Below are 25067 nucleotides of genomic sequence, written 5' to 3' on the forward strand. Positions count from 1 at the left end.
CTGTGAAGGAACGAAGCGGAAGTGCTCGCGTTATTGCGGTTGTGCTGTGGCGCGTCCCGTTTTGAAGCAGCACGAGCAGCTCAGCTGTTTTCAACTAGGAATAAAAACGAACTTTGGAGTGTTTTTCGGATTCGTTTTTTTCCTTTTCTTTTGAAGGGCATTTTGCGCCTGACCGACCAATTTGTACGCGGAGCCGGACGGTCATGTCTCTGCCGATTTTGGTTGCGCTCCTGGTTCTGTGTCCGAACCCGCGTCCGTGCCGGCCTCTCGACGACCAGGCGGCGGACTGCGGGCCGTGCCGAACCGACTCGTGCCCGGCGCCGCTAGGCTGCCGGGCCGGCGCGGTCCCGGACCGCTGCGGCTGCTGCTCGGAGTGCGCCAACCTGGAGGGGCAAGCCTGCGACCCGGGACGCAAAAACGTCCTCTTTGGACTCTGCGGGGACGGCCTGCGGTGCCAGGCGGAGCCGCGACCCGCCGGACGGCGTGTGGACGACCAAGACGAGGAAGAGGAGGAAGAGGAGCAGATGTGCGTTTGCGAGGAGCGCGAGGCGGTGTGCGGAAGTGACGGGGTGACGTACGCGAACATGTGCCACTTCAAAGAGGCCGCCTTCTCGGACCCCGAGCTGCACACCAGGGGGCGGGGCCCCTGCAAGACCGGTACGGGGCTGAGCGCGCGCACACCTACTTCGGCACAACATACAATTCTGCTTCCATCCAAAAAACAGACCCTATACTTCAGTAGATTTCATTTGTATGATATCAAAGCTTCCCTCTCCGCACGATGAGCACGCTTGAGTTTTTTCTTAACCCAAGTTTCACTTCTGGCGCTGAACATCTTCAACCCTAAGGTGGATTTGATTTCGGATGGCAGTGTGCTCCAGCTCCAGAATTGACTGGACGATTTTGCAATTTTGGTTTGAGGGGCTTCTTCGGTTTTGTCGCGAGTGAGCGTCCCGGTGCTCAGGTCTTTAAGTTGTTTCTACGCTTGAAAATGGATTTTAGGTCACGTAAATAACGACAGCTTTCGAGGCTTAGTAAGTTATATTATTTGACGATGTGGCAGTGGTGGTACCCGAATGTTTTTTGATTTGTTTATTTGTTTAAAATCCATTATGTATTTTTAAAGCTTGATTATACAGGGGACAAATGTGTTCGGTGGCAGTGGGGAGCCGCTTGAACACAAACCGTCATGCAGTATGAGTTGTGGATAAAAACATAAATATATATATATATATATATATACGTTTCATTTGTAAGACCCACAAGGACACTCCTCATCAATAAAACAACAGCAAACAGAACAAAGCAACATGAAAGTACAGGGCGATGCCGTTACAGGCGATCTTGAACAGAGTTTGGATTTTGAGTTTGGATTTCAAGTCTGCTGGTAGAGCTGCACAATTCATTGAATTTTAATCGTGATGGCGGTTTTGATTGTCGGTGATTTCTTTCCGTTGAAAATGCGGGCGCGGCTGCAAATGGAAAGCGCTTCATTTGTAGCCGCGTCCGCAACCCAGTCTGCCAGCCACCAGGGGGCGAGCGTATGGTTAAGGCTTCGTTAAGGGCGGGCGCCGCGCTGCATGGCCGCCACCTAAGTAGAAGCTTAAAATGGCATTGATGCCCGATGTAGTCCTATACGGAGCATTTATTTTGAAGCCGTGCGGAGAGGCGGCGTGTCGCGGCGAGACACGGTTAACGGTTGTTGTGGTGGCGGCCTCGACTTCCGCTTTTCACCTGGCCTGACCGCAGTCCAAAAATAAAAAAGAAATACATGGCGAGGGAAATGACAACTGTCGAGTTCTTCGCGGTTTGTGACTGCGCGACCGCCCAACGGTCAAGCGGTTCCTTAACGATTCCCGATTTCAAATGAAAAGTCGCTGCTTGCGGCCTCATGTTCTTGACTTTTAGGAATGAAACGTATTTGCCTCCATTAAGTTGCGGTTCCTGATTGTACTTTGTAAATCATATTTATTCAGTTACCCCTTGATAAAGTCGAGTTTTTTGGGGTACATTTATTTGGATTATTAGCTATCATTTATTCTTATTTAAAGATGAATTTTGCATTGTAAACTGTTACATATTGTTTGATGAAAAGTAGTCCCATAAAAAGAAAGGTTTTTCCCTGGGTTGGATGAGAAGGATTTTAGGTGGATGACCCAGTGCGGTCTTCGAGGTGCGGATGGTGCCGATGGAGGAGAGTCTATTTCGGAGAACGGGGTGCGAGATGGTGTCAAAACCGCACTCGGGTCAAGCAGGATGACAATAGAAAGTGAACCGAAGTCAGCTGCAACGAGGTCGTTGGTCATTTTTAATAGAGCTGCTTCAGTACCGTGGAGAGGCCGAAAACCAGACGGGTTCATGTAGGTGTCGAGGTCTGAAAATACGAGGGGTGACAGTTGCGGTTTCGAGCAACGATGGGGCAACAGCAGAGGAGAGTGAAGGGTGGATGATGGCAGAGATGAGGGGACGCAGTGAGGACAAGATTGGGGTGGGGGGGGATCGAGCTGGCCGCCGGAGGGCTTGGATTTATGGATAAGATCGGAAATTCCTTAAGGAGCGACGGGCGGGGGATTCGGGTTTGCAGCTGCACAAAGGCGTTCGTGGATATTTAGAATATTTTCAGTGAAATGAGTTGCAGGTGTGCAGTGAGCACATGTGAGAAGGCAGAAAGTCAGCCGGCCGCAGAATTTTGTGGAGGAGTGACAATTGCGTTTGCTGAGAGGAAACTGGAGAAATACGCTGATTGGGTTTGGACAGTGGAATCCTTGTAATGGGCGGGGCTACGTGCATTTGTTTGGCGATGCCGAGTCAGGCTTTCTTGGAGAGACGATCGAGTTGTCCACCTTATGATTTCATTGCCCCCCCTCCGAAACAGTTCCAGTTATCAAAGTGGGCCCTAAAAGCCAAGTGACCAGGAGCGGCAGCCATCTTGTTTTCCTGTGCGAGGTGTTCGCCTTCCCGATGGCGGCGGCGGAATGGCGCAAGGACGACGACGACGACGACGTCGTCCTGCCCGGAGACGACCCACACATCTCCGTGCAGGTGACGCCAACACATGCATGACGCGCGCGCGACACGCATGACACACACGACGCGCTCGACACGCACTGGAAACTTTGGCTCCGCCTCCCCTTCAGAGCCGTGGCGGGCCTCTGCGGTTCGAGCTCTCCAGTTGGCTGCAGATTGAAGGGGCGGAGCCCGGAGACTCGGGAACCTATCGCTGCGTGGCCCGCAACAGCTTAGGCTCCGCCTCCGCCGCGGCCGCGCTGGGTGTCCTGCGCGCTGGTGAGCGGTCGCCGAACATTCTCTCTTCCGATTGGACGCTCGTTTCAAATTGGTCGCACGACCTAACGCCTTCTCCTGATTGGTCGTAGCATTAACCACTCTCGTCCGATTGGTCGCTCGATCGGCTGCTCTCTTCTGACTGGTCGCCTCATCAACTGCACGATGGCTCGCTTTCTTCTGATCGGTCGCATTAAGAAATGCTTTCTTCTGATTGGTCACCTAGAGAAGTGTTTGGCAGCAACCGATTGGTTGAACGGTCACTTGACGGCACACTTTTTTGATTTGTCGCACGATGACACGTTCTCCCTTGATTGGTCGCGTGTTTGTCCCTCAGAGGAGCTGTCGTCCTACTTGGCCAATCATGCGAGCGACGACCAACGCCGCCTCTATTGATGACGATGATGTCACTTCCTGTGGCCCGCCACCATTTTTGGGTTAAACATTACGATAGTTGATATTATGTTGCGCTTAAAAAGTCGCCGTCAATCTTCATTATTGTTTGGGAACAAGGGTGTGATTGGTCGTCTTCTGCGGCCAATCCCAGCAACTCAAAATCAAATAAAACAGTTCAGTCAAACAAAGTGCGTTCTTGTGTCTTTTCAACACAACAAGAAGAAGCTCAGCTTGTGTCCATTGTTGTGTATTGCGTGGTTGTCTATTGAGTTGTTGTTGTGTATGACGGTGTTGTGTATGGTGTTGCTGTTGTGTTTTGTGTCGTCGTTGTGTATAGTGTTTTTATCGTGTTTTTGTTGTGTTGTGGATTGAGTTGTTGTTGCGTACGGTGTCGTCGTGTATTGTGTCTTCGGGTGTGTGTGTTAAAAGCGTAAGACGGGAAGTCGCCGCGATGACGTCTGTACACGAGAGAAGTGACAAGAACAGGAAGTTGAAGCCACGAACGTCAGCATCAAAAGACGCTCGAGACGCACAAGAGGTGGAAGACGACGACAACGGCGACAACAAGGGGCACGAGTGCGCCGCACGCATGGACGAGGACGTGAAGAAAGAAGGACATGTTTTCCTTCAGCACCACAGGTTTGGAAAGGTAACATATGCTAACTCACAGCTAACGCTAACATGACCGCAAAACCAAAACAAAACAAAACAAAAAGCACATTTTTGCTTGCGATGGTCTTGACGCAGCTCTCTGCTCTTCCCCATCGTGAGATGCAATGAGACCTTTCCGTAGGCCCTCGATTCGGACTGAACCAGCTGATACTCATTTGCACTGACAAGGGCCTGGATTGCTCCTTGATTCTTGATCGATTTTTCCGTGCCTTTTTGCACCTCCCTTTCTTCATGTGTTCAATACTTTTTCCCTGTGTCATTTCACATTATTACACACAATTTAATTTCGGAGTTTATTTGTTCTACTTTCTTTGTATGTATGGATTACTTGGGTTGTTCCCAACATCCGGTGACATGTTCAGGTCCAAAGCACCATCGGAAGTATATTTAGGCAGAAAAATGATAACTTGTTAAAATACTGATTTCAGCCGCTGTAGCATATTATTGTTTTACATGGCAATTGTGTTGTCAGGGTTCGGGATTTTAAGGTCCGTCCTGAGGGTTCCAACTGAACTCGGAGAAAAGCCATTCGGGTTTTCAAGCAACCGTTTACGGTTTCCACTATGTACGCCATTGATTGTCATTGGCCAGGACACCTTTCAAAAAGATGTTTTCCGTCTTCGTGAAACAATCATCTTTGCTGCTTAGATCAAGTTAAAATCACATGAAAGAATATGTGCTCTGACATTGACTGTCAACCGCTGTCATTGTGTGTGTGCGTGTGTGCGTGCGTGCGAACGTACGTAGAAGTGGAAGAGCATGTGGTGCGTGCTGTTCCGGGAAAGTTCTTTTTCCATCTCCCGTCTGGAATTGCGGGAAGTCAAAGATGGCGGCGGCGGTGAGAAGAAGCACAGGAGCGGCGGCAAACACACCAAGGTCGTCCGTCCGTCCGTCCGTCCGTCTCTTAGTTGTCGCGTACCTCGTTATGACATCGTCGCGACATCTGTGCGTCCCTCAGGTAATCCGTCTGTCCGACTTGGTCCGCGTGAGCGCCGACGTCTACGCGGAGGCGTGTCCCGCCGACTGCGCCCCCTTCCTGCTGGAGACCGTCGACAAGGTTCTGGTGCTGGCGGCCCGCGCCGACCACGTCAGCCACTGGACCACCACGCTGTGCCAGTTGGCCTTTCCCGTATGCGCACGCACGCCACAATGGCCCGTTTGCCACGATAAACATCCGCTGAAATTACGATAAATGAGACACATTTTCAGCCCCACGGTCGACTATTTAGTCCACGTTATGAAAATCCCTTTGTAGCGATAAGGCAATAGGGAATGAGTCAACGATTCCCAACACAGCCGGATGCTTAGTTCCATTGGCTACATTGGCCCTTTTTCGATGAATCGTTTCAGCCCTCGGGTCGACTATATAAAAACCATACAGTAACTATTTAGACAGCATTCATTAAAAAGACATGGAGAGCCTACGCAGCGACCTTAAAACCGCTGTAACGTGCTCTCGCACTCTGATCTTCATCAGCGCACGAGCAGCAGAGGTCCGCAGCACTTGTAGAGTGCTGATGTTCTTACTGGGAAGACCAGAGAGCAAGCAGGGGCATTGCAGTCGTCCAAACGACAGGAGATAAAAGCAGGCGGACTCTGGCTACTTTCTTAAGATGGTAAAAAATCTATCTTAGTTACATTCTTGATGTGTGGAATCAAAGTAAGAGCAGAGTAAAAAATGACGCACATTGTGAGCGTCCATAATCTTGTAGTTCCGCTCAAAAAAAAGTTCTCTCTTTTGCCTTCCGGAGCGATAGCTAAAACCTCAGTTTTGTCCTGGTTGAGCTGTCGATAATTCGCTGCCATTCACGACTTAACATCTAAAACACAGTTAAGAAGGGTATCAATTGGCCCCGTGTCATTAGGCGACACGGCGACGTACAGCTGTGTGTGTTATCTGTGTAACTGTGGAAGATGATGCCGTGTCTCCCGATGACGTCCGCAAGGGGGAAGCTCGTATAGATTCAAAAGAAGTGGACCTAAAATCGATACTTGGGGCACACCACACTCAATTTCACGAGTTACGGGCGAACATGTATCCATACCTACGGAGGATCTTCGATCCGTGAGATAAAAGCCCGACCGGTTCACTCAAAACAGTACCAGAGAAGCTGTCCAGGTGTTTAATAAAATGTTATGACGTACTCTATCGAAGGCAACGCTGAGATCCGGTAGAACCAAAACGGCGAGATTCTGTGACTCGGCATTAAACCTGATGTCATTGAAAATCTTTCAAAGGGCTGCCTCAGTACTGTGGTTCATCTGAAGCCAATATTGCTATTTCTCTGAAATATTGTTTCTATTTAGGAAATGAAATTGGTGAAGAACCAAGTTTTCTAGTATTGTATTTAAAATCGCTCGGTTGGCTACAGTTGGGTGATTCCTTATTTAAAGTGTCGGGGTATAAATTACAGAAGGGGCTTCACGAGCGTAGGTAATACCTACATCTCGCAGACATTTTCTATTGCTATTGTCCTTTAATCATTACAAATCCATTTGAATCCAATTCCTCAAATCATCGATTCTGAAAATATTCAATCACAAATGGAGACATTTTTGTGCAGGTCGTCCTTCCGTATTTGTCGACTTATCCACTTGATATTCAAAGCGCTCCAACCTCAAATGCTTCAACCTCTTCAGGAGTCATTTTCCACTTTCCCCAAATTCCAATTTTGATCACTCTTCCCAAAACAAAATTCCCCCCAAAATGAACGAAGGGCCATTTCGTGTGCCGTATCGAAGTCACATTCTCACTCGAAATTGTCCGTCTGATTCGGGACCTTTGCATTCCGTTCTCGGGTTGCTTTTTTTGCTATATGTCGCCATACCCGCTGTTAGCAGAGGAGGAATTTTGGATTATTTGTACTGTCGTTCAGTATTTTGCAATTGCTCATCGTCACATTTCCTACATTTCACTCCATTCTGTGGAGTTGTAGTCATCTTCAGCTCTTCTAACCCGTTCACACGCAGTTTCGACACAAATTGCCTTCTGTAGTTAATCAAACGCTTGCCGTTGTTATTATGATGATGACGCTTCTGATGTTGATGTAGTCCTATCGGCTGCGTGCAGGTGAGCTGGGAGGAGCCCAGCAAAAGCCGAAAACAACAGCTCGAACAAGAACAAGGAAAAGAAGAAGGCATACAGGACAACGCTTTGTACGCCAGCACCACCGCCACAGGTACGAAATGCGTGCGTGCGAGAGAGCTGAATTGAGCCTCAAAGCACGCCGCGGGAAATCACTTCTCCAGACAGTCATTTTTTGTTGTAGTTGAAGGGACAAGACAAATGGAACATACATCCAACATACAGATCCATAGGAGAAGCAAAAACAGAAATATAGCAAGAAACAAAGCAAACATAGAATACCCGAACCCCAGCATCAAAAACGGAAACAAAACGCAAGCAAGCAGCGTATATCTACAGCGGTCCCTTGTTTGGGTTGGGCGTCGGGAATCGAGGACCGATTGGAACTGGACCGGCGTTCCGGTTCTCCCGGAATCGTTCAAATTAAAACATTTCGCTTCCCAGTTTCGATGCCTACAGTCCGCCCGCCCGTAAGAAGTGGCGAAAACCAACCAAGAAGAGCGCGCACGAGGACAAAGCAAAAATATGTCTTCACTTGAATCAAATGAGTGACCAGTCGCCTCAGTGCAACGCTTGGAATAAGATGATATTGCGGAAAGGAGGCTTTCACGATGCGCCGCGCGGAGCGAAGTCAAGTCGCCTCTCAGCCAATTGGAGGAGCGAAACAATCAAAGATGTCTCGGCCAACATTGAGGCAGCGAACAAGGTCGACGCTTGCTTGCACTTGTGCACTCATGGTTTTGAGCCTTTACTTCAGTCTTCCAACCAACATTTATAGCATTTGGTTCCATCCGTTTAGAAGAGAAAAAAAAGAATCCAAAAATCCCCAGTTACTTTTCGTGCCAAAATGCTAAGTACCCTTCAAAATAAGAGGCTACAACCTTACAACAGGAAGTCAAGCTCAAATTTGCACATAGAAACCATTTTCTCGTGATGAAGCAGTCCCAAATCACGATTTTAGCAATGCTGTATTTCACTTTTAGCCGAAACATTCATTCATGAGTGTGAAGTCCGTCGGGTTCGTTCCACACACATTCCCTTTGAGTTCATAGGTTTGCTATTGATACTGGTCACAAAGAACCCCGTGTCAAATGTTCATTTTAGCCGATGCTGCGGGCTGCTAAGAAAATGGATGTTCATCATTTGGACACCCTTTCTTTACACCATGCGACTTTTTTGACCCAGCCCCCTAAAAGAATCGGAATCGAAATGAGGAACCGGAATCGCTCCAATTCAAAAGATGCCGAACCCTCTCCCTTGTCAAAACGCTCACCTGCACTGATCCAGTTAGCGTCATTTGCTGGACGATTTGAACGCGCCCACGACGACTCACGTGAGCTCAGCCGCGGAAAACAAAAACATCTTACTGAGTCACACATTTGGAAAGTCACCAAATTGCTTGACGATGCAAACGGTACGGGGACCATCGGGTTTGGCCCTCGAATACTGATCGGCAAAGGGGACGGTTTGCCTCGCGCTATTCCCGACGCGGGGGTGGCCGCCCCCTGATATCGCCATTGATGATTGAGGATACATGGCGTCTTTAACACTTGATGTAATTGTATCATAAATAATCTGGTGCTTCGTTTGTCCAGGGGGTTTTCGTGGAGAGCACGTGCGGGTTTTGTGGCTGTGGTTGGAAAGCGCAGTGCAAAACACGCAAGCTCCTGCCAGAAAGATTGCGAGTCCGAACCGTGCGGCCGAGAGGCGCGCGTGGCCTGCCGCGCTGTCCACGCGCGCCTCTCGGCCGCACGGTTCCGGCTCGCAATCGTTCTGTTGCTTCTCTTGCCGTTTGAGCTTTTACTCGGAAAAGATCCCGCGGGAAATGAGCTTCCCTGACAGCAAGTCATCGTCTGTGGAACTCAAACTCAGCGAGTCATTCACATAATAACGCAGCGTGCGCGTGCGCCTGTGTGTCTGTGTGTGTGTGTGTGTGCGCGCGCGCGTGTAGGCCGTGACTTCCGGGTGTGTGTGCGAGGTACTACGTCGTCTGAGCGTTGCAGGTTGAAGGGCGACGGTGTTCTGAGAGCTGGCGAGGATGCACTTTACCTGCTGGACAGTCAAGGCGTTACACTCATGTCCTGGCCATACAGATTCCTTCGCCGCTTCGGGCGGGACAAGGTTACACGCAGGCACACCCGCACGCGCATACACGCGCGCACACAAATTGTAGTGATGTGTCTCGTGTGTGTTTCAGAGTTGTTTCTCGGTGGAGGCGGGTCGTCGTTGTGCGTCCGGCGAAGGCAATTTTGAGTTTTGCACCAAAGAAGGTCACTTCCTGTTCCAGGCGGTGGAGGCGGCCATTAGCCTGCAGCGTGCGCGTCAAACGTCTGAAGGCGCGCCCGTCGGGCATGACCCCTCCCGGAAGGTCAACCCGCCGCCCTTGCCGCCCACGCCGCACGCCCCACACATGCAATCCTCGGCCGCTCGGGTGAGTGCGCGTCGTAACATTACGACATCATCACGTGACGATGACATTTGCTGCTGATTGGTTCGTCAGATGGGCGTGGCCTTGGCGCAGACGCTGGCCAGGGTCGGCAGGTTGAAGTTGGACACCTGCGGGGGCCCCTGCAACCCCGAGATCCTGGACTCCACCTACTCTCAGGTGTCCTTTCCCGCACTGCGCACGCCGCCGTGCACGCCGCCCCCCCTGAGGGACGCCGGCGAGTACTCGAAGGTGGCGTCGAGCCCGCCCCCCACCCGCCTCTACGACGACACCCCCGCGTCGCTCTACGGGAAATCGGATCACATTTACGACGAGCCCCGAGTTCAAGAACCGGCGCCCCTTTGGGTCCCGTGCGGCCCGCCCTCCGAATACGCCGCCCCCGAAGAGCTAAAAGGAGATGCGTGGAGGGTCATGGCCACCCCCGCCGACCTTCGCCGCCAACTCTCCTCCGCCCCTAAACGGGCCCGCGGGCCGCTTCCCGTCGCAGAGCAGGAAGCGCGCGAGTTGTACGACGACGTGACGGCGTGTCAGGGCGAAGCCATGTTCTGACGGCGCTGACTTACGAGTCGACTCGCTCGTAACTCAAATCATTCCCCGTCGAAATGAATGGAATGGCCAAAATCCGTTTTGAAATAAGAAAAATATTACTCCACAGTCTTGTACTTCATAAAACCATCCGGTCGTAATATAATTTGATGGTGCTATTGCATCTTGATTTCCTGCTTCAATTGAACGGAGGTGCCGCTTCACAATCACAATTATAACATCACAACTAATCGTAACAACCAAAAAACAAACGCAACAATTACAAGCGATTTCTGGTGAAGAGCGGAATTGACAGTTCCATCAATCACAGCAAGTCGTCCAGGTCCTGAAGGGTCAGAGCAGCCCCGGACCATCACACCACCACCGCCGTGTTTGAGTTTTGGTATGTTGTTGTTTTTATGAAGTGCTGTGTTATATTTATGCCAGGAGTAAGGAGACACACACCTTCCAGAAATGTCAACTTTCATGCGTCAGTCCATACAGTCAGATGAAAAGTAAGAAGAGCCTTTATGTTCTTTTTGGCCAACAGTGGTTTGGGCCTTGGACATTGACATGGGGGCCAGTTTTGCACTCTCTTCCTTCTTGTTGAGTCATGAACACTGACCTTAATTGAGGCAAGGGAGGCCTGCAGTTCTTTCTATGTGGTCCTGGGTTCCTTTGTGATCGCCTGGATGAGCCGGCTTTGTGCTCTTAGGGTCATTTTTGTAGGTCGGCCACTCCTGGCTTGAAGGTTCACTACTGTTCCATGTTTTCTGCATTTGCGGATAATGGCTCTGCCTATGGAATACTAAAGCTTTAGAAATGGCTTTTGTGACCCTTTCCAGACTGGTAGATTAATTAATGAATTCATCAATTACTTTATTTCTCATCTGTTCTTGTATTTCTGGGGATGGCGGCATTTTGTTGCAATTTCCTTTCAGATCTTTTGGCCGACTTGATTTTGTCAAACAGGTTCTGTTGAGGTTATTTCTTGATCGAACAGGTCTGGAGGTCATCACGCTTGGGTGTGCGGTGAAAATCAACCAAAGAATTTGATTAGCCACAGTTATTTGATAATTTAACGAGAGGTGCCATTACTTTTTTCACACAGGGCTATGTAACTTTGAATATTTGTTTTGCCTTAATAAATAAAATCACCATTTAAAAACGGTTTCTAATGATTTTCTTGGGTGGGTTACCTTTGTCTGATATTTGCGTTTGTTTGATCATCTTAAACTTTAAAGAGGTGAAACTAGACAAAAAATATACGAATCACTGTACTTGTACTACTTGTACGTGGTTCCTGTACTTGTCGGGCCACACGTCAGTCAACGTACTGTATCATGAAATACGGGTTAGTTGCGTGCTTTCTGCCATCTCGTGGAAGAGCATTATTTGTTCTGCCTGTCATTATACTTTTGCTGCCACATACAGCAGTTAAGTATTTTTTGTAGTTAAGTATTCACTATACTGCACTGTAGTATAGTATGGTAGTACTGTATCAGAGTACGTGTATAGTTTAATATCGTGTGTGGTGTACATCCATGAAAAATGCAGCTTTTGCTGTGATCAGAAGAGCAGTCAGTTCAAAAGATTTAAATTTTTTGACAGAATAAAAATTGGATTGCAGAACATGGCGTGTTAGCTCCTAATCTTGTTAGATGGTTAGCTGCCTCCATGCTAGGTGAAGCGGAATTGCAAGCGTGATGTCGTCGCTGTTATTTGCGTCACTTGCGTTGTAGTCGCCGTGCCGACGGCGGGCTGCTGTACTTTTCCATCCAGTAGGCGACGTAGTACTGTCTCAGGTCGTAGCTACAGAGACAGTTAGCGTGTTAGCGACCGCTCATGGGACGTTGACGGGAAATACACAGGAAGTGGAAAAAACACCTGACTGACGACTTGCTCATCTTGTGGTTGATGGTCAGGAAGGGATGATGAGTTTTGCTGAAGGCGGGCCACGGCACCGGAACCTTACTGTCGCCTTGACTGGGATCCCTGGAAGCCAGGGAGACGCAAAGACAAAAGGATGGGAAAAGACCGGGACAGGAAGACACCAGAACACAAGGACGAGTCCTATCAGTTTTTCCACTCGGCCAACATCGCTGAGGGCTACCAGTACTGTACCCAGTCTTGGCGAAATTCGTCCAGTATGCGATCATGTTTCGGGACAGGTCGCGGTGTCGTGGGAAGTAGACGAGTGGTGTAGCGAAAGGTTTGCCGAAAACGTACTGGAGATCCTCGCTATGCTCCGCCTCCACCCAGCTTGGGAAGCCGGGGATACGGGTCTTCATGTTGAACAGGTAGGAGAAGGTCCGGCCACCACTGAGGGACAAAACGGGTCGGGAGATAAGCTAACTATCCTCCACTGATGGGCGAAACAGTGTAGCGTACATTAGCATGCTAAGGATACATGCTAACGCCTTATTCAGCGTGACTTTATTGTCTGTGTGCTCTATGGTAGCATGCTATGCTAACTAGCCTCCATTCTGGCTCATCCGGGATGAGATCAAGCAACAAAAATTCAAAGCTACATGACACCTCCTCAGATCTCACCTGCTGTGGTCGGCGTGGAGCTGTAGCGCGATCTGGGTCGGCACCAGGAACAGGAAGTCGGTCTCGATGTCAGCCACCGTCTTCTTCACCACCGCCGGATCCGGGGCAGAGCCCCAGTGGGCGGAGTACACGCTCAATGCCGAACCGACAGCCGCCGTACCCTTTTCTTTGGTCAGGCCCATCAGGAGACCCCGCACGTCCTCCCTGAAGGGGACAAAGAAGGTTTCGCTTCAGGTCTGACACCTGGACTCACATCTGGTGTGACTTCAGAGGTGTCAACTTGACTGACATCAGGTGCGGCATTTTGTGTCACATCTCATGTTACATTTGGTGTGTCACCAGATGTGGCATCAGGTGTGAATGGGGAGGAACTTCAGATTTGACATCAGGTGTGAGGTGTGTGAGGTTACTTTGGATGTGACATCTGATGAGACATTCCTTGTGTGCCTTATAACATACTTCTAATTCTTCATAATTCGGATTCTGATGTGACTTATCAGATTTGTCATCAGACGTGATATCAAATGTTATTGAGGTGTCACATCATGTGACATCTGGGGTGCCATTAGAAGTGAAATCAGGTCTGACACATCACACCAGAAGTGTCATCAGATGGGACATCAGGTGTGTGACATCAGATGGGACTTGAGGTGTTGCGACACGGGATGTGTTCCTCACACTGTGGTGTTGGCGTTCTTCTTGTTGATGGAGGGCACGTCAACGCCCGCAAATATGTGCCCGTCCATGGAGTTGACGCCGCCCATGTAGTCGATGTCGGCGGCGTTGTGAAAAAGACGACTAGGCTCGTCGGGGAGGAAGTCGCCATCCACCACGGGGGCATGTTCCAGAAGGTCCATGACCACACCTACAAAGACCAAAGAAGGGTAGCGCTTCAATGCTCGGTTGCACTCTGGACACGCCCTCTCGCCACAGGCCACGCCCAACCATCCCCAGTCTCACCTTTGCCCAATATCTGCAGGATGTCGATTTTGCCCGCCATGGTGAGGCCCACCGGGTCCGTCATCTTCAGACATGTCAACATCAGGTCCTCGTCGCTACGGTAACAGCCGACCTTATGCGCGATCTACACCCAACAGGAAGTAAGACGTGGTCACAAACAGGAGGTGAGACGTGATCTCGAAGACGAAGTGAGATGGGATCACAAACAGGAAGTGATGGGTGCGGTACCTTCTTGGTAAGTGCCATGGGTTCCCTCTGGATGGCCCAAGGACTCAAGGCCACGCCGCACTGACTGATGGCCCGGCGAAATAATCCTTTATTATATGGGGACAACATCTACACGCACAAACACGCATCGCCACGGTCACTAAGCATGGTGGCTAATGTGAGCATCTCCTCTTTTTATAATGTCAAATGTGTGCCTTGGCTGAACGGAGGCGGTCGGTGATGCCACCTGGAAGCTGACCCCGGCGGCCCCGGCCGACTGTCCAAACAGGGTCACATTATCCGGGTTTCCTCCGAAGGCGGCGATGTTCCTGCTCACCCACGAGATGGCGGCGTGCTGGTCCCACAGGCCGTAGTTTCCTGAAGCGCACGCACACGCATACACGGGGTTAATGCCACCCGCTGGTCACCTGGCAAACGTGTAAAAAAAAACAAAGGAAGGGCCGAATCACTCTGTTGTTTGTCTGCCAACCTATTTCTTTTTACCGGACAGTTTTTGTTGAACAGTATTTTACTTTGCTTACAAATTTTAATAACGTACAGTTGTTGCGGGATTGGATTACGGTCCAGAATCTCCCACAACAGAAGAAAATCAGCCAGGTAGCGACCATATATTTATTTGTTGTTCTTTGTATATATTTATGCATGATACCAATACAATATATGCATGGGAGGTGCCAGTATTATTTTTTCTCCACTTGGGTTCGCCATCCTCACGTTCTACACTGTAGTATCTGTGACTTTGAATGTGTGTGGCTTTAAAAGGTGGGACATGGGAGTCAGCCAATGAGAGTGTAGCGTGCGGCTGTTAACTGGCCGTTAGCCAGTTGTGGCCATGAAGTTAGTGTACGAATGTGCTTGTTACGTGTTTCTTGTTTTCGCATTTGGTGATTAAAGCGATTGGAAGTGCGCAGCCGGCCGTGTCTATCCTAGTGCTGGTAGGCTATATTCAGTCCGTTAACCGTGTTTACTTTAGCGTAGACGTGCAGGTATAGAAGCCAGTTCTGTTATCTTCTACTTTGAAATGTGAAAGATCCCAAACTTTGGACATTCTCTTTCTTCTACGCACTTTTTCCTCCTGATTCGGGCTTTTTGCTACGTGGGTCTGCAGTAACATTAGTCCCCAAAAAATCCAGCAATAGAGCGAAAAATCCGCAATGAAAGATGTGTCATGGACTGCCCTGCAGTACTGTTTTGGAGCCTGGATGGCGCTTTGGGCCCTCTCGTCCTCTCTCCCCCCCCTCCCCTCTCTGTTGTAGCTTCTCCTCAAGCCACGCACCGGTCTCCAATCAACCCTCATCACCACCTACATTTCAGCCTGCCTTTTCCCGGAAATCCGCACCAAAGTATTGCAGCCTCTCCTAGCGGTACCACGGCCCACCGTACTCATGGAAGCTACTCGACTCCTCGTTCCCTCGCGTTCCTGACCCACGTGATTCCTGCCAGCCCCCTGTTCTGTCCGCTGCCTGCCACCTGTCCACGCCGCCGCCTGTCAACACATCCAGGACCACTCCCATAAACTTTGCTCAATAAACTGTTCATCATTTTACATCAGCCTCCACCTGGTCTTGGGTTCAGCTACTTCCCACCCGTGACGAGATATAGGACTTGAAAATCTTTGATAGAATGAGACTGCAAAAAGTGAACAAGTAGTATGAATGTACTAGTTGGAAGTTATCTGAGGGGGTTTGAGGCTAGTTATTGTATGAAGACATTTTGCCAAGTCAAATGTTTCTGTTGATCGGCCGATAATTCATCTTGAACGTATATTGCCTGTATGTAACCAGGGTCTGGAGGGTTACTTTAAAAATGTATTCCGATACAGTTACTAGTTACCTGTTAAAAAATGTAGTCAGCAATACCACAATATAGGAGTCATGTAACTTGATTTTAATGACTTTTGGATTACTCCAACACCAATGATGAATATCCATCCATCCATCCATTGTCTTCCGCTTATCCGAGGTCGGGTCGCGGGAGCAGCAGCCTCAGCAGGGAAGCCCATACTTCCCTCTCCCCAGCCACTTCCTCTAGCTCTTCCGAGGGGATCCCGAGGCGTTCCCAGGCAAGCCGAGAGACGAAGTCACCAGGGTATCCTGGGTCGTACCCGGGGTCTCCTCCTGGTGGGACGTGCCCAGAACACCTCACCGGGGAGGCGTCCAGGAGGCATCCTAAACAGATGCCCGATCCACCTCAGCTGGCTCCTCTTAATGCGGAGGAGCAGCGGCTCTACTCTGAGCCCCTCCCGTATGACCGAGCTTCTCACCCTCTCTCTAAGGAAGAGCTCGGACACCCTGCGGAGGAAACTCATTTCGGCCGCTCGTATCCGGGATCTTGTTCTTTCGGTCACGACCCGCAGCTCGTGACCATAGGTGAGGAGAGGAACGTAGATCGGTAAATCGAGAGCTTTGCCTTTCAGCTTAGCTCCTTCTTCACCACAACGGACCGATACAAAGTCCGCATAACTGCAGACGCTGCACCGATCCGCCTGTCGAGCTCCCTTTCCATTCTTCCCTCACTCGTGAACAAGACCCCGAGATACTTGAACTCGTCCATTTGGGGAACGATCTCATCCCCGACCTGGAGAGGGCACTCCACCCTTTTCCGACTAAAGACCCCGGTCTCAGATTTAGAGGTGCTGATTCTCATCCCGGCCGCTTCACACTCGGCTGCGAACCGCTCCGGTGAGAGTTGGAGATCATGGCTGGATGAAGCCAACAGAACCACATCATCTGCAAAAGGCAGAGATGCAATACTGAGGCCACCAAACCGGACCCCCTCTACGCTTCGGCTCCGCCTTGAAATTCTGTCCATAAAAGTTATGAACAGAATCGGTGACAAAGGGCAGCCTTGGCAAAGTCCAAACGAGTCCGACTTTGCGGACCAACTACACAAAAACACATGTAGACTGGTTGGGCGAACTCCCATGCACCCTCGAGGACCCTGCCGAGGGCGAAGAGCTGGTCCACTGTTCCACGGCCAGGACGAAAACCACACTGCTCCTCCTGAATCTGAGATCCGACTTCCTAACGGACCCTCCTCTCCAGCACCCCTGAAAAGACCTTACCAGGGAGTCTGAGGAGTGTGATTCCCCTGTAGTTGGAACACACCCTCCGGTGGAGGGCCACCACCCCAGTCTGACAATCCAGAGGTACTGTCCCCGATGTCCACATGATGTTGCAGAAGCGTGTCCACCAGGACAGCCCCACAACATCTAGAGCCTTGAGGAACTCCGGGTGAATCTCATCCACCCCCGGGGCCTTGGCACCGAGGAGCTTTTTAACCACCTCGGTGACCTCAACCCCAGAGATAGGAGAGCCCGCCCCAGTTACCCCAGACTCTGCTTCCTCATGGGAAGGCGTGTCGGTGGAATTGAGGAGGTCTTCGAAGTATTCTCCCCACTGATTCACAACATCCGAGTCGAGGTCAGCAGCGCCCCGTCCGCACTATACACAATGTTGATGGTGAACTGCCTCCCCCTCCTGAGACGCCGGCTGGTGGACCAGAATTTCCTCAAAGCCGTCCGGAAGTCGTTTTCCACGGCCTCACCGAACTCCTCCCACGCCCGGGTTTTTGCCTCAGCGACCACCAAAGCCACATTCCGCTTGGCCAGCCGGTACCCATCAGCTGCCTCAGGAGTCCCACAGACCAAAAAGGCCTGATAGGACTCCTTCTTCAACTTGACTGCATCCCTCACCGCTGGTGTCCACCAAAGGGTTCGGGGATTGCCGCCACGACAGGCACCGACTACCTTACGGCCACAGCTCCGGTTGGCCGCCTTGGCAATGGAGGAGCGGAACATGGTCCACTCGGACTCGATGTCCCCCGCCTCCCCCAGGACGTGGGTGAAGTTCTGCCGGAGGTGGGAGTTGAAACTCCTTCTGACAGGGGATTCTGCCAGACGTTCCCAGCAGACCCTCACAATACATTTGGGCCTGCCACGTCGGACCGGTATCTTCCCCCACCGTCGGAGCCAACTCACCACAAGGTGGTGATGAGTTGACAGCTCCGCCCCTCTCTTCACCCGAGTGTCCAAGACATGCGGCCGCAAGTCCGATGACACGACCACAAAGTCGATCATCGAACTGCGACCTAGTGCCTCCTGGTGCCAAGTGCACGTGTGGACACCCTTATGCTTGAACATGGTGTTCGTTATGGACAAGCCGTGATGAGCACAGAACTCGAATAACAGAACACCGCTCGGGTCCTGATTGGGGGGGCCGTTCCTCCCAAACACGCCCTTTCAGGTCTCACTGTCATTGCCCACGTGAGCATTGAAGTCCCACAGCAGAACGATGGAGTCCCCAGCGGGAGCGCTCTCCAGCACCCCGTCTAAGGACTCAAAAAAGGGTGGATACTCTGAACTGCTGTTTGGTGCATAGGCACAGATAACACTCAGGACCCGTCCCCCCACCCGAAGGCGGAGGGAGGCTACCCTCTGGTCCACCGGGGTGAACCCGAACGTACAGGGGCCGAGCCGGGGGGCAATAAGTATACCCACACCTGCTCGGCGCCTCTCACCGTGGGCAATTCCAGAGTGGAAAAGGGTCCAACCCTTCTCAAGAGGACTGTTACCAGAGCCCAAGCCGTGTGTGGAGGCAAGCCCGACTATAGCTATTCTGAACTTCTCAACCTCACACACCAGCTCGGGCTCCTTCCCTGCCAGAGAGGTGACATTCCACGTCCCTTGAGCCAGCTTCTGTAGCCAGGAATCGGATCGCCAAGGTCCCCGCCTTCGGCCACCGCCCGGCTCGCACAGTACCCGACCCGTATGGCCCCTCCCACAGGTTGTGAGCCCATGGGAAGAGGGACCCACGTTACCCTATCGGGCTGTGCGCGGCCGGGCCCCGTGGGTGCAGGCCCGGCCACCAAGCGCTCACCTTCGAGTCCCACCTCCAGGCAAATATGAATATCCATCCATCCATCCATTTTCTGAGCCGCTTCTCCTCGGGTGTGCCGGAGCCTATCCCAGCTGTCATCGGGCAGGAGGCGGGGTACACCCTCAACTGGTTGCCAGCCAATCGCAGGGCACATAGAAACAAACAACCAGTCGCACTCACAGTCACGCCTACGGGCAATTTAGAGTCTCCAATTTATGCATGTTTTTTGGGATGTGGGAGCAAACCGGAGTGCCCGGAGAAAAGCCACGCAGGCACGGGGAGAACATGCAAACTCCACACAGGCGGGGCCGGGGATTGAACCCGGGTCCTCAGAACTGTGAGGCTGACGCTCTAACCAGTTGGCCGCCCAAATATGAATATATGTAATGAAAATATATATTGATATATATTTTCTGTCCTGTTGTGTAAATGTTTAATGCACATGTTTGTGGAATGTGGGAGGAACACAGAACACATTCAAATTCAAAACCTCAGAACTGTGAGACAAATGGGCTAACCTCTTGTACAGCGTACTGCCTAGCGTCATAAAGTTTTTAAAACCTATCCACACGACTCACTGTGTGTGATATATCGAGTGAAATGGAAAAAAAGGACAAATTTATACGAGGTACAGTATCTTAACCCCTCCCCTCACTGACACACGGACACACACACACACACACACTTCCTACCTTATGACACAATGATGCGCTGCTAAAATGGGGCTCAAAATTGACAACCGACCCCTCCCCACATTAAATTGTAATCCTGCTAAATAATCCCAATTTTAATAAATGTACCTGAAATCCGATTACATGTGTTTTGTCTGTAACTGTACTGTAATACAGTTATGGTTTTTATTTTGTTGTATTCTGATGACGTAATCCCATCACATGTATTCCATTACTCCCCATCTTGTGTATAACACACGTATTTGTTGTCGCTTGTGTTGCACCTGGCACACGAGCGTCTCCGCTGCTGAGGAAGCCCAAAGTTCCCACGCGGTAGTTGGCCGACACCACGATGACGTTCCCCCGCTCGGCCATTTCCTTGCCGTCATACAGCGAATCTCCCAGGATGGCCAAGTCGTCGGACGCTCCCAGCAGGAAGGCCCCGCCGAACAGATACAGCATGACGGGCAGGTTGGACGACACTGGCGCACATTGACATTCAACTTTGACATGTGTGGTGAGACGTTTACCGTCTGTAGGATGTTTTAGTTGTATGAGTGTGTGTGTGTGTGTGTGTGTGTGTGTGTGTTTCCCTGAGGCTGATCATAAGGTTGGGAAATCAGTATGGCATCTGGTGTGACATCAGAAGTGCGACCTGGTGTGAGATCCAGTCCGACACCCTATGGGACATCAGACGTGCAATCTGGTGTGACATCCGGTGTGACACCATATGGGACATCAGACGTGCAATCTGGTGTGATATCCAGTGTGACACCAAATGGGACATCAGAAGTGAGATCTGGTGTGACATCCAATGTGACACCAGATGGGACATCAGAAGTGTAATCTGGTGTGACATCCGGTGTGACACCAGGTGGGACATCAGACATGGAATCTGGTGTGACACCAGATGGGAGAACAGAAGTGTGATCTGGTGTGACATCATATGGGAAATCAGAAGTATAATCTGGTGTGACATCCGGTGTGACACCAGATGGGACATCAGACGTGCGATCTGGTGTGACACCAGATGGGACATCAGAAGTGTGATCTGGTGTGACATCCGGTGTGACACCAGGTGGGACATCAGACGTGCAATCTGGTGTGACACCAGATGGGAGAACAGAAATTCGATCTGGTGTGACATCATATGGGAAATCAGAAGTGACATCCGGTGTGACATCCGGTGTGACACCAGATGGGGCATCAGAAGTGCGATCTGCTGTGACATCTGATCGGACATCAGAAGTGCGATCTGGTGAGAGATCCAGTCTGACACCCTATGAGAGATCAGAAGTGCAGTCTGGTGTGACATCTGGTGTGACACCAGATGGCACATCAGAAGTGGAATCTGGTGTGACATCCGGTGTGACATCAAATGGGACATCAAAAGTGCGATCTGGTGTGACATCCAGTGTGACACCAAATGGGACATGAGAAGTGTAATCTGATGTGACACCAGATGGGACATCAGAAGTGTGATCTGGTGTCACACCAGATGGGACATCAGAGGTGGGATCTGGTGTGACACCAGATGGGACATGAGAAGTGTAATCTGATGTGACACCAGATGGGACATCAGAAGTGGGATCTGGTGTGACACCAGATGGGACATCAGAAGTGGGATCTGGTGTGAGATGCAGTCTGACACCCTATGGGAGATCAGAAGTGTAATCTGATGGGACATCAGAAGTGTGATCTGGTGTGACATCCGGTGTGACACCAGGTGGGACATCAGACGTCCAATCTGGTGTGACACCAGATGGGAGAACAGAAATTCGATCTGGTGTGACATCATATGGGAAATCAGAAGTGACATCCGGTGTGACATCCGGTGTGACACCAGATGGGGCATCAGAAGTGCGATCTGGTGTGACATCTGATCGGACATCAGAAGTGCGATCTGGTGAGAGATCCAGTCTGACACCCTATGAGAGATCAGAAGTGCAGTCTGGTGTGACATCTGGTGTGACACCAGATGGCACATCAGAAGTGGAATCTGGTGTGACATCCGGTGTGACATCAAATGGGACATCAAAAGTGCGATCTGGTGTGACATCCAGTGTGACACCAAATGGGACATGAGAAGTGTAATCTGATGTGACACCAGATGGGACATCAGAAATGTGATCCGGTGTCACACCAGATGGGACATCAGAGGTGGGATCTGGTGTGACACCAGATGGGACATGAGAAGTGTAATCTGATGTGACACCAGATGGGACATCAGAAGTGGGATCTGGTGTGACACCAGATGGGACATCAGAAGTGGGATCTGGTGTGAGATGCAGTCTGACACCCTATGGGAGATCAGAAGTGTAATCTGATGGGACATCAGAAGTGGGAACTGGTGTGACAGCCGGTGTGACACCAGATGGGACATCAGAAGTGTGATCTGGTGTGACATCAGATGGGACATCAGAAATGTGATCTGGTGTCACACCAGATGGGACATCAGAGGTGGGATCTGGTGTGACACCAGATGGGACATGAGAAGTGTAATCTGATGTGACACCAGATGGGACATCAGAAGTGGGATCTGGTGTGACACCAGATGGGACATCAGAAGTGGGATCTGGTGTGAGATGCAGTCTGACACCCTATGGGAGATCAGAAGTGTAATCTGATGGGACATCAGAAGTGGGAACTGGTGTGACAGCCGGTGTGACACCAGATGGGACATCAGAAGTGTGATCTGGTGTGACATCAGATGGGACATCAAATGTGCAATCTGGTGTGACACCAGATGGGACATCAGAAATGCGATCTGGTGTGAGATTAAGTCTGACACCCTATGGGACATCAGAAGTGCGATCTGGTGTGACATCCAGTGTGACACCAAATGGGACATGAGAAGTGTAATCTGATGTGACACCAGATGGGACATCAGAAGTGTAATCTGATGTGACACCAGATGGGACATCAGAAGTGGGATCTGGTGTGACATCCAGTGTGACATCAGATATGACATCAGAAGTGCGATCCGGTGTGACATCCAGTGTGACACCAGATGGGACATGAGAAGTGTAATCTGATGTGACATCAGATGGGACAACAGTAGTGCGATCTGGTGTGACACCAGATGGGACATCAGAAGTGCGATCTGGTGTGACACCAGATGGGACATCAGAAATGCGATCTGATGTGAGATGCAGTCTGACACCCTATGGGACATCAGCAGTGCAATCTGGTGTGACATCCGGTGTGACACCAGATGAGACATCAGAAGTGCGATCTGGTGTGACTTCAGATGGGACATCATAAATGCGATCTGGTGTGACACCAGATGGGACATCAGAAGTGCGATCTGGTGTGACATCAGATGGGACATCATAAATGCGATCTGGTGTGACACCAAATGGGATATCAGAAGAGACCAAATGGAACATCAGAAGTGCGATCTGGTGTGACATCTGGTGCACGTTAGTACGTACGTTTGTGTCCCTGAGGCACAAATATGTTGAGGTAGAGACAATCGAGACTTCCTCTGGTTTGTGTCTGCAGCAGTGTCACCTGCAGGCAGCGCTCGGCGTACTTGGTGGCCTTAAGTACTCCTGTGCACACAAACGGCACAACATCAAAATTTCACCGACCGGGCGCCACTCCATGCGGACAAGGCACAAATGGACAAACACGCATTTCCACTCCCATTCACGCCTGTGGACAATTTCTTCATCTTTAACTCATCTACTGCCTCCGACGAATGTTCACGTCAAGTACGTTTCTCAACGGGGCTTAGAGGGTCTTATCCAGCTGGTCTGAAATTCAGGCTTCTCCAGAACTGTCATGACCAGGCGATTCCTGCAGATGGCGCCGTTGCATCGCTTTGGATTGGAGATCAGCGCCTCTTTCGAGTCCAAGATAAAGATTAGGCGGTGAATCTCGGCTTGTCACGTCGGTTGTGAGGGAGAGAATTGCCCACGTTTTGCAAGTCGGAGACGTTTCGGTACCTGACCTTCCAACAGCGGACATATATGCGTGGTAGAAACGGAGTATGTGTCGGGGTAGCTAGTAGAAAGTTTGTGTCGCGATGGTGAGAAGAGATGACACCGCTAACAGCGTGAATGGCGAATGGCGTTAAAAGACGTTCAACTGGAACCTTGTGCCGAGTCAGCGTGACTCACGACGCGTTTCTTTGTTGTATATCTGTAAAGAAAGAAGTCTTTCGCCAACAAAAGCCCGCTCTTGCCCCCGTCTTCTCATGATTACTAAAGAACAGAAAAAGCGGCGCCTCTTCTCTTTCTTTTGGTACTTTGGGTGTGTATACTTCTCCCAGAACAGGAAAACAATATTCTGTGGATCTGGAAAGAGCCGTCCAAATGCTCTGGAGCGGCTGGCGGTCAATGAGTTGACAACAGTATCGTGCTAGCATGTTTTCTGGAATGCGAGAGGAAAAAGCCAAAACAGGGACCAGAACGGCGAACCCGACAAGTCTGAGCCAGACGTGCGAACCGCCGGCTGCTCCGTAGCCGCACATCGTGCGTCATTGGACGTCACTTGACACCTGACTTGTTACCTACCGTCCCATCCGGGATGAGGTTTTGGTTTCTCCCACAGTCCTGGGGTGTCAGCGAAGGGGATCCCTTTGAACACGTCCACAGACCTGAACAGGCCCGTGCCATGATTGGTGCCCTCGACCTGGCCGCCCTCCGTCTGCACCACACCCAGCTACGCGCACACACACACACACACACACACACACACACACACACACACAGATGAAGCACAAAAAATGAAACCTGAAGTGATGTCACAATTTCCAAGTGTTTCCTGACCCTTGCAGCTGACACCAATGTGATCGAGACGCTCATCAGCACCGCCGCCACCGGCATCATCATCATCATCCCCTTCATCTTCGTCTTCCTCACACGTGGAATCGGCGGCTGCCTTTTATATAGTCGCGCCGCGGGAACCTCCGCTCGTGCGTCATACCAGCGACGTGGGCTCTCGCTCGGATCCCAACAGCACGACAACACAAATTGACCACCTTCATGTCCTCGGGGATCAAATGAAGGGTGATTAGGAATACTTAGAAAAGAATACAATAGAATCAATCTTTGTGCACCAAAGTGGAAAACTGTCTTTGGCTCACCAACACGAAAGACTAAAACACAGATATTGACATACTTGAAAGACATTCAACACACACAGATCGAGTATAGTGAGAACCAGAATAAAAGTAAAGCTACAATAAGATCTTAGAAATCAAGCCGAACGTCAGCGTGACGCAGCTCAGGTCATTAGTGTGGATCGGTCACGTTGTTGAGTTCAGGATGGCCATGTGGTTTGGAAACTATTTTGCGTTGTTTGACTTGAATAGCAACATGTGACGTCTCGCAAGGATGTGAGAACAAGCGCAGATGGCGGCCGAC

General features: G+C 50.6%; 2 protein-coding genes across 2 annotated transcripts; one reads left to right on the forward strand and one right to left on the reverse strand.

Moving 5' to 3' along the window:
* Positions 1 to 25: 25 nt before the first annotated feature.
* Positions 26 to 11595, forward strand: LOC133399604 (docking protein 2-like). Its single transcript, XM_061671208.1, has 9 exons — positions 26 to 657; positions 2876 to 3042; positions 4016 to 4327; positions 5098 to 5226; positions 5309 to 5479; positions 7421 to 7529; positions 9387 to 9556; positions 9633 to 9866; positions 9936 to 11595. The coding sequence occupies exons 1-9, from the start codon at positions 204 to 206 to the stop codon at positions 10428 to 10430; spliced, it is 2241 nt and encodes a 746-aa protein (XP_061527192.1). The 5' UTR covers positions 26 to 203; the 3' UTR covers positions 10431 to 11595.
* Positions 11596 to 12113: 518 nt separating this feature from the next.
* Positions 12114 to 24527, reverse strand: LOC133400490 (bile salt-activated lipase-like). Its single transcript, XM_061673249.1, has 12 exons — positions 24471 to 24527; positions 24216 to 24363; positions 23130 to 23249; positions 19980 to 20177; positions 14374 to 14504; positions 14148 to 14255; positions 13920 to 14043; positions 13638 to 13824; positions 12960 to 13163; positions 12531 to 12728; positions 12294 to 12401; positions 12114 to 12218 (listed from the first exon to the last, which is right to left on the reverse strand). The coding sequence occupies exons 1-12, from the start codon at positions 24525 to 24527 to the stop codon at positions 12134 to 12136; spliced, it is 1668 nt and encodes a 555-aa protein (XP_061529233.1). The 3' UTR covers positions 12114 to 12133.
* Positions 24528 to 25067: the final 540 nt, after the last annotated feature.

Source organism: Phycodurus eques, chromosome 3, assembly GCF_024500275.1.
Source record: "Phycodurus eques isolate BA_2022a chromosome 3, UOR_Pequ_1.1, whole genome shotgun sequence".
Taxonomy (NCBI): Eukaryota; Metazoa; Chordata; class Actinopteri; order Syngnathiformes; family Syngnathidae; genus Phycodurus; species Phycodurus eques.

Bases quoted from the DNA above. Each gene is read 5' to 3' on its own strand.
- LOC133400490 (XM_061673249.1), bottom strand. From the start codon at position 24,527: ATGCCGGTGGCGGCGGTGCTGATGAGCGTCTCGATCACATTGGTGTCA. The intron at 14,044-14,147 runs GTACCGCACCCA...TGTTGGGTGTAG, and splicing joins CCATGGCACTTACCAAGAAG to ATCGCGCATAAGGTCGGCTG. The intron at 12,729-12,959 runs GTGAGATCTGAG...TTTGTCCCTCAG, and splicing joins CTCCACGCCGACCACAGCAG to TGGTGGCCGGACCTTCTCCT.
- LOC133399604 (XM_061671208.1), top strand. From the start codon at position 204: ATGTCTCTGCCGATTTTGGTTGCGCTCCTGGTTCTGTGTCCGAACCCG. The intron at 658-2,875 runs GTACGGGGCTGA...CCTCCGAAACAG, and splicing joins GCGGGGCCCCTGCAAGACCG to TTCCAGTTATCAAAGTGGGC. The intron at 5,227-5,308 runs GTCGTCCGTCCG...TGCGTCCCTCAG, and splicing joins GCGGCGGCAAACACACCAAG to GTAATCCGTCTGTCCGACTT.